This window comes from Ambystoma mexicanum, chromosome 6p (assembly GCF_040938575.1).
Source record: "Ambystoma mexicanum isolate Mex_15411 chromosome 6p, UKY_AmexF1_1, whole genome shotgun sequence".
NCBI classification, from domain to species: Eukaryota; Metazoa; Chordata; class Amphibia; order Caudata; family Ambystomatidae; genus Ambystoma; species Ambystoma mexicanum.
Window position 1 is genome coordinate 1495677124 of NC_090935.1, and position 15561 is coordinate 1495692684.

At 44.4% G+C, this 15561-nt stretch overlaps 1 protein-coding gene across 12 annotated transcripts in view; it reads left to right on the forward strand.

The window, feature by feature from the left end:
- SEPTIN11 (septin 11) overlaps positions 1-15561 on the forward strand; it is a 462217-nt gene that overhangs the window by 412839 nt on the left and 33817 nt on the right. For all 12 annotated transcript variants that reach the window (XR_011280410.1, XR_011280409.1, XR_011280413.1 and 9 more), the window contains 3 exons: positions 917-1085; positions 9505-9637; positions 9827-10014. Coding sequence is in view for 5 of the 12 variants with exons in the window: in XM_069626333.1 (XP_069482434.1) it covers positions 917-1085; positions 9505-9637; positions 9827-10014 (490 nt within the window). In the remaining 7 variants the exon portion in view is untranslated. The remainder of the gene's footprint in view (positions 1-916; positions 1086-9504; positions 9638-9826; positions 10015-15561) is intronic.

Sequence of the window (15561 nt, forward strand, 5' to 3'; positions counted from 1 at the left end):
GTACTGCTAGCTAGCCTATGAAGAGTATGTGAAACCATGAAAATTCACATATCTCAGAAGGCGAGCGTTACTTACCAGTAATAAGCTTTGTGTGGCCTGTATCTGCTTAGAATCACCTGGTCTCAAGTAGCTCCTACATGTGAAAGCTGAAACAGTCTCTATGCTTTACCTGTATAATGCTGCACATCATGTCTCAAAAACAAATAATCTGAGATATTGACATATGAGGGATTATGGGTGCCTGTGCATATACTTGGTGTATAGCAGGAACACCCCTGTTGATGCACTTTTTTTTTTTTTTTTCATTCTCCGAAAAAGCAACTAGTAATACCGAGGACCAACCACTAGATTGTGGTCTATGGAAAACATTGGTTTCTAAGCAGATACAAACCACATAAAGATGATTACTTGGTAATTAATGCTGTGTGTCTGTAAGTGTGTATGTATATTTATAAAAATCGAGAAAACCGTTTGCATTATTATAATATGCCTGATATTTGAAGTGAGATGTAAGGCAGAATTTGCAATTTGTGGCAACTTTTCCGAATTGTCCTTGGAAGGTGCAAAAGGTATTGGGAAATGTGATTTTTCTGAAACCCCATAGACCATTCTTCTTAACCTTAACATGCGCTAGCGTAATATGTATATTTAAAAAACATACATTCACACACTTGAAAATTAACAATCTGAGGTTGGAGTCGAATTGAAGCAATATTGTTGGTAGCAAAAACACATCATATTTGAAACCTAATACTATTACATATGTTTACGTCTCCTGCTCATGATGCACCAGTGTCCACTCTTGCCTGCACTAGGACTCTTGGGTCATAGATGCACGCATGGGAAGCTAGGCGGCATTCCAGAAGTCTTACCAGGCACTGCTGAACCATAAAATGTAATCTTTCCCTCTTTATAGTTGAAAATGAGAACCACTGTGATTTTGTGAAGCTCAGGGAGATGCTGATTCGAGTTAACATGGAGGATCTGAGGGAGCAGACACACATTCGCCACTACGAGCTGTACCGCCGCTGTAAACTTGAGGAGATGGGATTTAAGGACACCGACCCAGACAGCAAACCTTTTAGGTGAAAAGAAAATGCTTAAGTGATTCTGCATGAATTCAAATTATGTAAGTTCATAGCCGTCTTTAATGCAAGCAAGCACAGATATCTATCATTCTTTCACCCAGAACTGAGACCATTGGAGCAGGCACTGCAGGGTTTGTGGCCTAGTGGTGTAGAAGGGGTAGGTTGGTGTGAAGCGGGCAGCGGAGGCAGAATTGAAGCTTATACCAAGAGATCTAGACCACATTGCCCTGCAACTGATTGGCTGGTGTCTTCTCTCCAGGTGCTAATTCTGGTTGAGGCGTGTGCATTGGACATTGAAGTCACTTTTGTTTATTACTTGTCAACCTCTTTGCAATCCATGTCAAGTCTAATCGGGCTTTTTATACAAAGACAAGTTAAGATCTTTCAGGCGTTATGAAGCATTTCTGAAATGTTGTGGACAGCCAGGACTTCAGTTGTGTAAGCCAAAGGAGCTTAGTTTCCTGTAAATTAACTTCAGAACAAAATAAGCGGGTCTGATCAGAGCCCAATAATTCAGGTGCATTTGACACTGTTGGTAGGCAAAAGTTCCTTTTTCTAGTTTCCTTGCTTGCCTGCCCCCTTTCTGTCATCATCTCTGGATCTCCTTTGGTAGATGTAGAGGTTATTAAAGATGGGGTCCAAACAGGTGGTTCCACTGGAAGTGGAATCATGTGATGTGATACTTTATTTGCACTTGATGAAAGGGAGTGATATGTGTACTGGCTTTTATACCTAAGAAAAAAACCTCTTTCTCCTGACCGATTGCTTGAATATCTTGAATAGGCAACTTTTCAGGGTTGTAAGAACAACGGTTTTAAACCATCATCCCCTAAGACTCATATTTTTGCATCCCAGTTTGGAAGCATCATAGGAAATGACTGCATTTTTCGATTTTGGGTGGATGTGGTTGTTGGTATGCCACAGTACAGAGTGCTCCTCTTTGACTTAAATGCTGCTCCATCTCTATAATAATTGCAGTGTTCAATCAGTGTAAAGGCTGTGCACCCGGTTGTGTCGCTGCCCGTTTTGCTGCACCATTGTGGCCGCAGAGCCCCTTTCGGCACTACCACAGTGACGCAACAGCCAATTTGGTGCTGCTCATCTGGCATGAGGGTGATTTAGGTGCAGCTGTTGACATTTAGCAGCTGGGCCTAAATCACCCTCGCGCCAAATGTACGTATAATTCTGGCATGCGCAAAAAGAAAATGTACAGCTACACTATATGGCATTTGAAATCGGTTCACCAGTTTTCAACGCACCGCAATTAGCCACATGACCAAATTAAAGGTATAGGTGAAAGCCACAATGTTCATACTTAACCTGCAATTATACATATATGTCTATATTTATGCTTGAAGGGTAAATATAAAGGTTGTGCACCTCCAAGCTATGAGTTCGGTTTGGTCGTGTGGCTAAGTGCCATTCTTTGAAGGCGAAAGACCCGGGTTTGAATCTCAGCAAGTGCAGCTGAACATTTTCATTTTCATGTATACCAGGATTATGCGCCCATTTGACCGGTGCCGATACGTCCCTGCACCCTGCTGGCCACAATGACAAGGGATCTTTGCCAAAGTAGCCACGCCAAAACGGCCGGCATCAAGGCCGCTGCGGTAAAAACGTCCTGCTTCGGTGTAAATGTGTCCAAATATTCCTAAATTTTGGATTAGCAGCCAATCTTGAGGCTCCACGTGGAGCATTGGACAGTTTTCTACTGTTCTTCAGTTTATTCTTCATATTAGGGCTCTTGGTCAATGTTCATAAATCCTCCTGGCTGCCCAGTTGCCTTAGGCTACCCTTCATAGGTTGCATTCTGGACACCGGCATGGACCTGTTGTTTTCTCCTCCTGAAGAGGGAAGTGGCCATCAGCAGACCTAGTTTCACTTCAGCCATTGTTCAGCCATGACAGCATGGCCTCTGAGATGACTGAAGATCCCTTTTCTGAATCTGAAGTGTAGCTAGGTGTAGTTGTGTCATATGCATTTTCAGAAGCGGCAATTGAATTATTTGCGTACACATTTCTATTTTGGGCTTCAGTTCCATGGAATAGCCATACTGTTGTGGCTGAGTCGATGGCTGAAGTGAAACTAGATCTGCGGATGGCCATACCCCATTCAAGAGGGTCCTACGTTGCTTTATCTAAGTAAGTTACTGTGTGGTAATTTACTTTGACAGAATTACTTTGATTTTTTTTCTAAATGGGGGATTCCCATTCCTCCTTATACCCCCACAACCCTTTCTGCCTAACCGTATAATAACATCTATATATGTACTTCTCTACAAAGTAACTACCACTGAGTAATTTACTTGGATAAATCAACGGTATACAACATTTCAAACTCCTTTCTACAAACCTTGGAATTGTGGCCCAAGGATTCCAACAGTCTGATGAAAAGCCTTTTGCTCCCCCAGACTGATTTTCGTTACCACTAATGCTTGGGGGTAAGTTGATGGATCGTCTAGACTAAAGTGAACGTCGATGTATGGAACCTGCAAAGAAAGCATTTGTACATCCGATTTCTTGGGTTAATGGCAATCTTTCTGGCCTTAAAGTCTATTCTCACATCTTTGAAACCAGCCATCAGTTATATATGGACACTAAAACTGCTGTTTTTGTCAATATGTAGTTATTTTGGCACACACTCGAGTTGTGCCTTCTAGCATCTTAGCAGTGATGTTTGATTTTTGCTTGACAGAAGATCTTTGGGATTGCTTGTGCAGGCTCGCCTACTTTCATCACAGATGAGCAATTCACGCCAGTATTTTCTGGCTTAGAGTTTCCGTAGGAAGATCACCTCCAGATTCAGTAAAACCTGTCTTGGATGCACTTTAGGAATAGTGTGTGAGTGTCCACCTGTTTCATAGCAGAGTTGTTGAATAATTCTAGGTGGCCCGTGGCATTCCTTGTGGTGGGCTGGGCACCTCTGCAAAGTTTGCTTCTAGCTTATTGACTGGGAATGTTTTGAATGAGCGTCATTGAGTGAGGGGGTATTTGGCCTGAACTTTGTGGGCCGTAATCGAGTGGGTGACCTATAATGGGATGGTGGCGTGGTCAGGCCAGTCAATTGGTATAGGGTATGCACAGGTGATGTGTGGGGGTGGGGGGGGGGTGATGTCAAGACTAGGTCTAGTACCTTTGTTGCGCGTGGGGAAGAGCACAATTTGCTTAAGGTCCATGGAACCGTCGGTGCGAAAAAACGCGCTTAGAGTGTGGTTGTCAGCTTGTGACTCTGGGACATAAAAATCTCTGAGAAAGACATGATTAGACTCTGATAATTAAGCAGAGGAGAGCCTTTTGGAGATGTCGGCAATGAAAGAGTCCCTACTGTGAGGTGATCTGTAGATGAGGTGGAAGGTGATGGCTTCCTTGTGCGATAAAGCGAACAGGCAAAGTGTGATTCAAACAAGCTTGTTCTCTGAGCCGGGATGAAGGAGCATGGACAATTGCTCCTGTGCATGATTGCCACTCTGCTTCCTTCCCAGTCTGCATGTTGGATGCAGTAGCCTAAGGGTAGGAGGATGTCAAAAACATGTGGGAAGGATGGGGTAAACCATGTTTCAGTGATGAACGGGGCATCAAGGTTGTATGAGAGGAGGGCAGCGATCTCTGCAGTGTGAACGACTGCTAAGCGAGCATTGATGAACACAAGAGGGCGTGTGGTCCGTGGGTGTTGGATGGGGGCATGGACAATATCAACGAGGTTCGCTAGGGTAGCTGGCTGGGGATGCACAGGGTGCTTGGCCATTCAAACCCTATTGAGAGTGGGTATTGGCTATGGAGGTTGGAGACACATGGTGATGTCTTTTGGTGAGTTGCAGTAGTAGCGATTAGTTTAAAGGTGAATTGCAGGATTGCAGGTCTGGCCCTTAGTCCTACCAAGCCCAAAAAGGGGTAGTCCTTGTCTTCACCTGTTCTTTGCTGAGGATGCCGGCAATGAGGGTGCCAAAGGAGGACTCGTTAAATAGGTGGTGGGTGGAGCAACTGAGTGGCAGGGCCTGGTCCTATGACCAGCAGCCTACTCAATGCTGTCTGCCTGGAGCTGTCCTAAAGTCCTTAAGTATTTTGTATTTTTATTAAATTTCTATAGCATTTGCTGCCTAAGCGCTGAATAAAGTAACCAGCAGTACCAATCACATGAGCAGACAGTAAAAAAAAAAACAGATCAATGAGTGAGAAGGGGAGTTTTAGGACAACCCTTGAAAAGAGAAAGAGGATATGCAACGCAACAAAAGAGGAAGCGTTCCGATTCTAAGGACCAAGAAGAACAAAGGAACGGAAACAGGGCACGAGGAACAGTTAAAAGAAAGAGCGGTTCAGAGCAAAGTGAACGAGCAGGACAGTAGAAAGAGATTAACGAGGATAGATAGGGAGGAGCAAGACCATAGAGACACTTAAACACAATGCAGAGAAAATTAAAGAGCAAACTATTTTCAAAAGAAAGCCAATGCAAAGAGTTCAGAGCAGATTAAATAGAATCCCAAGGGCAGAAGGTACAAAGAACCCAAATTGAAGACTGGTAAATAGAAGGAAGAGGAGCAAGGTGAGATGCATGGAGACCTAGAAGAAGAGAAGAGCAGTAAAACAGGCCGGAAAAAAAGAATGAAGAGAGATGGTTTAGTAGAGTGAAAGTAAGAAACTAACAAGCTTTTGAATATTGAAAAGTTGATAGTGGCAAGAGCAGTAGATAGAGGAAACATGAGTAGAAAAGGATAATGAAGAGTCAAGAATGACACCAAAGGGCAGAGGGAGAAATAAGAAGGGAAGAGGAAGGAAAAGAAAAAGTGAGGAGTAAAAGGAGGAATAGTCAAAGCAGGGAAGAACAGAACCTTTGTTTATGAGGGATTGAGGTGAGAAGACATCCAAGATTGGATAGCAAGAAGACAGAGAAGAGTGGATAGTCAGTAAAAGAAGGAAACGATCCAAAGATTTGCGAATCATCGGGGAGGTGTAGAGAGGAAAGAGAAGAGGACCAAGACCCGAGCCTTGAACACCATGCAGAAGAGGAAGCGTGGGAAAAGAGTGACCAGCACAGGAAACCGAGAAAGTGCTCCCTGTGAGGGAGGACTGACACCAATTCAGCACTGAGTCCCAGAATCCCAAATAAGAAAGAGAAACGAATAGTGTGATCGACTGTGTCAAACGCGCTTGAGAGCTCAAGATGAGAGGAAAGTAGAGGCTTAAAAGATGTGAAAACTAGTGGTGGGCGCAGCAACTGAGAAGCAGTGCCTGGTCATGTGACCATTAGCAAACTCAATGCTGTCTGCCTGAAGCTGGCCTAGAGTCCTTGCGTAGAAGCTTGGAATGAGCGAAAAGTGGTGGTAGGCGGAGCAGCAGGGCCTGGTCACATGGCTATCGGCCTACTCAATGCTGTCTGCCTGGCCTACAGTTAGTTATGTTACTCGCCATAGTGATTCTTGAACTGGCAGTCTTGAGTCCCCTTTTTTCGAGACTAACCAACACTTCAAATCCTGTTTTTTCATAACGCGCCTAATACAGTACCTGAGTTTGCTTTCTAAGCGCGGATTCGGGATTCAAATGTCTGTTGCTCGGCGTGGTCTTGCTTCCAAGACCAGCACGTTGCCCCTGTGCTATCCTCGGTCAACTTCAGCACAGGTTCTGTTGGGTCCTTTCCATGCAGTTTTCCACATTAGCAAAAAGTAGTGCAAAAAGCAAAGCATTGAAACAGTACAAACAGCCTTTGCTCCTTGCTGTTAAACGACTATTTTATACTAAAATTCAAATGTCATCTGTCAAAATGCATGACGGAAATCATTTACAATGGATTCCTATGGAATCTGCATGCTAAAAAGGCAGATTTCATAGGAATTCACTTAGTTTACGCCTGCATGAAGATGTCAAGCATGTGTAAAATCATCTGGCATTTATAGATGGAGGAGAAATGCACATTTTTGTTTTTGTCTCATGCCTCTGGTCCACCGCAAATGCACAGAAAATAACATGGGGTGTGGTGTGCGGCGCAGGTTATGCTGCCCGATCGACACCTGCTAAGATTATGCCACACAGCCCACGCATCTACGTCTTATGCCGCCTCAACTTTAAAACCGGCCTGCCGAGCCCTCTGCAGCAATGCAAATGCAGGCCAATGGTGCAGTGTTCACTCACCGTAGATTACCCTCCCTAATCGATGCACACTAAGATTACGCCATGCAGCACACACATTTACATCCGATGCTGCCTCGACTTTAATACCAGCCCAGGGAGCCCTGTGCGGCAAAGCCTGCGCAGGCCAAGGGCATGGTGTTGTGCTCCAGAAGTGTTAGGTGCAGATGGTGTGGTGCATCCACCTACCCTGCAAAATAGGTTTTCCTTTGCTGGGTGGAATTTCCTGAACTTACCTGTTGACTTGAAGTCCTTTGGCCTTCTGCTTAATCTTCCTTTCTTCTGTCCGGTCTGGAGGAGGGCCTGTCTAGCCAGGCGGCCCTTAAGAGTCGGTTAGGATATCTTCTGCCTCTATCCATCTTCATCCGTGGCTGTTAGACCACCTGGTATGTTTCCTTTGTGCACTGTGCAGTCCTCTGTCTGTTTCTCTCCCCCTATTTCCATGGTGCTCTCCATCTTCCCCCATCTACTCTACTGTTATTCTATCATCTATCCTATCGAAAGCCTGGAAGGAAAACGTTTTAAAAAAGATTTCCTGGTCACTAACCCAGGCTTGCCCATTGCTGACACCTATGTCCATGCTTCTCCCAAGCAGACTATCGTTGACATCCTCTTTTTCACTCCCTCTCCTGACCTATGGACTCGCCATATCTATCCTCTCCCCCTTTCTCCTCTTCACCCATTAATGGTTGAACCAGATGGGAAGTACTCTTGGCACACTTCTCATCCTCTAGGTGTATCATTAATGTCTATCGGAATGGCACGGTTATGGCCCAGTGTTCTAAACCCAACCTCCTCCTGCTTGTTCAGCATGTTCCGTCTCTCATTCTCCTGCTATCTCTCCTGAGAGGGCCCATATCCAAGCCTGCATCTCTGGAGCCACCAACAACATGGCTGAATTGTTCAAGATCTGCAAGGAACTCTCCAATCCTACTGCAGTCGCCACCTCTCCCCTTCCATCCCAGGCCCTCTACACTGCACTGGCCACCCATGTCACTACTAAAACACAGGACATCCTGTCCTCACACTCCTCCCCCCTCCCCATTCTGCCCCCAAGCCTTCCTTGCCTCCCCTCTCTCCCTCTCCCCCCACCCTCTCCTCCTCCTTTCTCATAGCACCATTTGAGGGCTCTAAAGTTGTCTGCTCTATCAAGTCTCCTCCAAACAGGTGCTCCCCTTCTCATCCAGAACTATCGAGGACAATATTTCCTCTCACTCCTGACTTAGTTAATTTCTGTATCCGCTCCTTTGCCACTTGTTCTTTCCCTCTACCCCTCAAGCACTCCCTTGTACACCCTCTCCTAAAAAAGCTGCCTGCTGATCCTTCCTGCCTGGCTCAGTATCGCCCTATTTCCACTACCCCTTTCTTGGGCAAACTCTTGGAGAAGTTGGTTATCTCCCCAATTATCCACCACACCAACCTGTTGGTTGTCTCCATGACCATGAGTCGGGCTTCAGGGCATCGAGACGCACGGAAACTGCTAACCTGAACACATGTGAAGGCCTGCTCGCCAATCTCGACTCAACTCTCCTTCCATTCTCATTCTCCTTGATCTCTTCTCGGCCTTGGACACGGTCAACCACACCATCCTCTTAAAACGTCTCTGCGATACCCTTGGAATCATGGACCTGGCTCTGGACTGGCTGATCTTCCTTTCTAACCAGCACTCCCAGGTGCAACTGGGCCCTTTCCTCTCTGCCACCTCACTCTCTACCTGTGGCATTCCTCGGGGCTCTAGCCTATCGCCATGGCCCTTCAACATCTACCTTGCCCCTCTTGCCCACCTATCTCCTCCCTTCCAGTGCTATGCTGATGACGCACAGCTTTTCTTCAAGCTTCCCTCCTCTACTTCTGTTTCTCCCTCTCACATTCCCGATTCCTACTTTTCAGGCATGGTTGCTTGGCTAACAATCTCTGTCTTAATGCCAGTCAGAATGCAAACCTTCTTATTGGGACCACTGCTTCCTGCCCCTCCCCACCCCCACTCTCTGGCCACCCACCATGGGTCCTCTATCCTCCATCTTGTGAGGCCAAAAACCTTGATGTCATCTGACTCCTCTCTCTACTTTTCCCCTCGCATCTTGGACCTTCCCCTCCTTAGAGGCATTCTCCCCTTCCTCACCTTCCTCCAGAAACGCGATGTCTCTCTAGGGCTCTGGCCCTCTAGGTTGGACTACTGTAACAGCCTCTTGCTCAATCTGCCTCTCTCCTCCTTTTGCCCTCTTGTGGCATGCTTGTTATGCAGCGTTAAACAGCCACTGTTGCTAGTCTTTTTTTGTATGTTTCTCTTTTGACAGCCTCCAAGAGACCTATGAAGCAAAGAGGAATGAGTTCCTGGGTGAACTCCAAAAGAAGGAGGAAGAAATGAGGCAGATGTTTGTGATGAGGGTGAAGGAAAAAGAAGCAGAACTGAAAGAGGCTGAAAAGGATGTAAGAATGTTTTGTGCATGATTTCAACATATGATTGATGGGGCCTCTTGTAAAATGGTCAAGGAGCTGTTCTTGGACCATGACATGTGAAAACTAAAACAAGTAGATTCTTGGAGAACCAATTGATCTGTTAGTGTATGTGAAATGTTTCTTATTTTTGCCTCTGGGTTCCTTTCTCTAATTCTGCAGCTTCATGAAAAGTTTGACCATCTGAAGAGAACGCACCAGGATGAGAAAAAGAAACTTGAAGACAAAAAGAAGGAGATTGAAGACGAGGTAAATATGTTCCAGAAGAAGAAAGCCGCGGCCCAGCTGCTCCAGTCCCAGGCTCAGCAGGCCGGCTCACAGCAAACGAAGAAAGACAAGGACAAGAAAAAGTAAGAACGTGTAAAACGTATATGTTCGCTGGGACTGAGAGATCTTGGTTTTTATTTTCATGTTTGTAGTTTGCTTTTTTTATTACTCTGAATGGGAACAGGTCTGCTTTCTCCCATTTATCAATTAAAACATTTTTTTTCTATGAAAGATCAAATAAGCATTTGCTTAAACAAAACTGCATTGTCTTAAACAATTTTCGATTTACAGGGTTTGAAAGTCACTACAGTTTTTTTAGTGGTAGTTCTTGCTTTGGAGTTGCTTGTTTGATTTCTCCACCTGAGAGTGTTGACAAACTCACTTAATTGACTTCCCCCCAGTTGCACATCATTGTATCCCTACATTCTATATTGCTTTTCATCTCTACCCGTTTTAGCACAGCATTCAAAGCAGTGGCTAAGGTTTATTTTTTATATAAATACACATTTTATTTTATGTTGGTAGTATTTGAAGTTCTCATGCTTGAGTTTCAAGAGAACGTTGTCCACTCTGTTTCTTTACTGTCTCTTCCTTCGGATTCTCAGTTAATTGGGTTTCTGAAACATAAACAGGTAGTAAAGAATGGTGGTTCATAGTGCATTTGTTCATAGGGGCATGCACACAAATACCCAAAAGTACATATGCACACCGCTCACACCTAGCCATCACACACCAGAGTTGACCCTCTCTGGCAGCCACATAAACATGTCACTTCTCTTTACCATGTTCTTGGCCTCTTCCAGTTGCTTTGGTCTTTCTCAGTACAGAAATAGACCCATCGTCTTTTGGTTTTCCAAGCCATCATTCACATCACACAATAAATAGAACACTTTGAAACACAATTTACCTGATGTATAAGCGCCTTACAAATGCACAGTAAAAAAGAAATCTCTAGAGCCACTTTTCTTGTTTGAGAGCCCTGTTGATAATCAGGAAATTGTGATTTCATTTGATATTCCCCCCCCCCGCTCACCCTACCAGTGCTTTTCCTGCATCTTGAAGAAGGCTGTGTAGCTTGAATATTTTGTTCAGATAATCTTTGTTCTGGGGTTGTTCTTCTTGCCACCAGTTTCACATTGCCTTCCTCCTCTTCATGTTCTTCTTCATGACAATTAAGGGTTATGGAAAGAAGAGTAGCGACGATTTGCAAAGCTGAGCAAATGGATCAGTCTTGACTGTCAATGTACCCAGCGTGTGTTTTAAGGTCGATGTTGGTCATTCTAAACATTTTAAGTCCCTGAAACCTGAATTTTGCATACCAGCCACTTTAATCCAGCAACAACCCATTTCATGGTTCAGCCTCTCCAAATCGACTCTTAAAGGTTTATAGGGACCATTTCGAATGTAATAATTTGAAAGCCTTTTTTTCGAATGAAAAATGTTTTTTTTTTAATGGGGGGTCTTCCCCCAACCCCCCGTTTTTTATTGACCCTTTTTGTGCTAACTAAACCCTAAAAAAACATATAAAATAAAAAAATATATTCGAAATTATTTTTCGATTTTTATTTTTATTTTTTTTTTATTTTTTTTTCCCCAACAAAAAGGTATTCGAAATTGTTCGATATTTTAACTGGATACCACTCTTAAATACATTAACATAGAAGACTAGACTACTGCTTAAGTTTCTAGCAGAGATATTTTACCTGAAGAAACCACTCTTAATTTAGAAGGAGAAACCCACGATTAAAAGGATGAATTTGCATCTGCAATACAACACTGATATGTACAAAAATGTTATTTTATTTTGGTGTGTAAGACCGTACATGTAGCATGAAGGCTCCATTAAATGATTAAATGTGGATCGTTTGCTTTTGGGAAGTTTCTTCCATCTGTAATACAAACATTTGCAAGTGTTCACTCTCGCTAAAGCCCTTCATTTGACATTTGCGGCCGAATCGAAGTCTGGTCTGCGTTTTGACATCCTGTCAAGCAAAGATTCTGGGGACCTATGTTACTTTTAGGGCATTGTAAAAATCATCTGAAGGGGGACAGGCAATTTTTATGAACCACCATGTTAAGTGCCTATTCTTCTCACCAGATGCTCGAACACTGAAGCACGATTGACTTAATTAAACAGGAGCAACAGACTGAATGAGGTTGGAGCCTTACCTAATCTCTCATAGTCCTTTTTACGATAATGGAGACTATCAGCCAGATGGAACTTCTGCATAGGACTTTAATTAGCAAGATCCCTGCCATTCAGGAGTACTCATCATATTTTTCTATTTTATTTTGAGTATTTCATTGCCAACCTAGCTTTGAGAGGCCTGCATTAGATGGTTATAGGGTAGAACACTAACGCATCACCAAGATGCCTGGATGCATATCTCTGTAGGCTATACAAAAGTACCCTTTCACTACCAATTCCACAGGAGTTTCTTTTTCATTGCTCGGGATTTTGTCAAAGTTCATTGTACCCCCAACAAAATCACGGGCCTGTTGAAAGCTTTCGAGCTCTGAGTCGAAAGTGTTTAGGTTCCTCAAAGAGGCGGCCCTTTTACACTGGGTGAGTGAGCCAATCACATTCCTTTAAGGAGAAACCTTCAGTTTCCTGCAATTGCTGATTCTCCCCGAACAACCTTGGAGCTCTGTCACTCGAACCACGCGCTGTAGAAATTCAAACACTGCATGCCTCTTACTCAAGATGTGGATGAATTTACACTATTGCATGTTCAGTCCCTGACCAAGGCCCTTTCAATATCCTATCCTTTCCCTTCCCCAAAGTCATAGTCTCAATTATAAAGGTGGACTGTCTTGGTTAAATTGATTTGTTAGCCCCATTTCTGTGTATCTATGATACCAGTCAAATATCAGGGCCTTTAGTGATTGTGGGTACTACAACACAAATGCTTTATAATCCGACCACCATCAGCACCCAAAGTTTTTACTTGGCTATTAGTGGTCGCAGCAGTGGTCAGATACCAATTTATTAAAATATATCGATACTACTTGCCAAGTAGGTAGGACGTTAGCTGAAGACTAGCACTTTTCATCTGAAATTCTGGAGGATTCACCTGATGTCAGTCTAAGATGTGCTTTGCTTTCAATTATAATAGTCCTACACTTTCCTAGATACAAACTTAGGTAACGGAGGACAAGATCACTTTACAAGCATTGTCTTGGGTTAGATATGGTTTCTGGGACATTTCCTATTGTAATTGGTTATTTATAACACGCTTAATACCCAGAAGTTTCTAAACGTGGACCTGGCGATCGAACCTGTCTTGCTCCGCATCGTCCTGCTTTCAAGGCAAGCACGTTGCCCCTGAACTACCCTCCCGAGATTTCCTAATGATGCCGAAAGAGTTTGGTGTCATGACTTTTGATATACAAATGTCTCTCGGTAGAGTTCAAGCTATAGACCTGGAGCTAAACCGAAATCGCCATTGTGTTTCACTGCAGACATTTGAAGACTATCCCCTCTTATTTTGCTGTTTTGGTGGACCCAACATTAGAAATCTCTAACGTTTGAGTTACCACCTAATTCAAAATCGGCAAACCTCAATGGATTTCTTAGCATGCCAGAAGTTGTTGACTCTTGGCATTTTTATGGCCTATTGTCAACTGGCTTTTATGGATCAAATGTATCAAACTGAGATGAGCCTTTCGATCACTTGAAATGATTTTGTGAATTCGGGAGGCAAAATTCAGTTTTAGGCTCATGCAGACAGTCAGGAGGAAACCCGAGGCTTGTGTTCAGCCCCAGATCACCACGCTGATCTATGCAAACTTGCGGTTAGTATCGACTGTCCTCAGCCTACTTGGGTTAGGTTTGATCGAACAACTGAGCCACTCATCTCAAAGGAGGGCTCTATGGCGACAGAAATGCAATTTAATAATATAATGGTTAAATCTAAAAGTATTGTTCACATAAGGTTGCAATTGTGCATCGATGAACTTCCTCTACTATTGTAGGTATTCAAGAAATTTATGTCGTAGCCATGAATCTATTGCTAATCGATATTTATGAGCAGCTGTTAAGTGATGGAGCAGTCTCTGGTATGTGTGGATTCCCCAGTGTTTGACCCTAAATGTTTAGCCTAAACGGGCTAACCTGTCCAAAGTTCCAGCCCGTTAGCAAGTGTCGGGACCTATTTTCCCTTAACCGTGACTGCTATTCCTGATGGTAAATTGAGCTTGCAGCAAATGGGTTGCATTGGGTGATGCTGCGCTTGTCCCACTATTATGATATGGCATTTATAACGCGCCTATACACAAGTGTTTCAAGGCGCAACGAGGCAAGGGAGGGGGAACAGAGGGAAGACAGACAACGATCCTACTAACCAAGGTGTCATTCAGATCGCGCTAGTGCGTGGGAAGGGGCATGGACAGTACAGCACATGAGAATAGATAATAACAATAAGTAAAGTAACGGCCAGCATGTGGCAAGTGCATGGGTAAGTACAGACATCAGGTGGCAAGGGCTGGTAGGGGGACTGTAGGGAAACAGAAACGGTCCCCAAGTACGGGGGTTGACAGGTGGGCAGTGCAGGTGTGTGCCGCTGGCGTGGGGAGGGACCTGGGCCCGAGATCTGAGCTTGTCCAGGTGGTATACACGCATTTCACCGCATTGCCGTTTTTATTTTATTTTTTAAACTCGTTTTTTTTTGGGGGGGGTTAAAAATTAAATATATGGTTGTGGGTGTAAGGGAATAAAAAAATAAATAAAAAAAGGGGGGCTGTCGGGGTAACCCCCCCTCCAAAAAAACTATGAGTTTTTCGAAAAAAAAGGCGATGAAAAAACCTGCGATGAAAAATACCGCGGCAAAATAACGTAGAACCATCCAGGTAGCCAGTACAATTCTGGTTACAGCCAGGAGGTCAGCAGAGGAGAGGAAGAGAAAAAGCCAAAGCAAAGAGAGGGTTTGAGGTGCTTCCGGAACCAGAGATGGTTCTCCTCAAGTTTAAGGGAGGCTGTTCCAGAGAGAGGCACCAGCCGAAAAAGGAGATCTACCACCAACTCATTGCTTGGAGAAGCGACTGACCCTGAGGGTGTTGGAGGTGGATGAGCGAAGAGCTCGAGAAGGAAGATATTTAGAAAGAGAGAGTTGAAGGTATTGAGGCCCCAGCCCCCAGAAGGCCTTGTGGACAATGCAGAGGGTTTTGAACGTAATCCTCGCAGCCACTGGAAGCCAATGCAGAGATTTCAGTCCTGGAGAGATACGATCCCTGAGGTTGAAGCCAAGGACAAGTCTCGCAGTCCTGTTCCGGATGAGTTGCAGAGGGCGGAGAGTAGAAGTAGGCAGATTTAGAAAGAGGCTGTTGCAATAGTCCATCCTAGAGAGGACCAGAGCTCTGGAGACAGTGAGCTTCTGGCGGAAGGAGAGGAAAGGAAGAATACTTCCGGAGAGGTGCAGCTGGTAGTGTGACTTCTTGGAGACGTCACAGATGTGAGGAGAGAAGGAGAGTGTGGATTCGAAGATGACCCCGAAGTTTTTAGCCTTGCAGGTGGGAGCAGGAAGAGGGCTAAGAGGCTGGCCAGAGAGCTACAGGAAAGGAGGGAGCGTGTGTGCCGATGAGGAGAATCTGTCTTACTGGCGTTAAGGCAGAGGTCATTGGCGGCACACCAC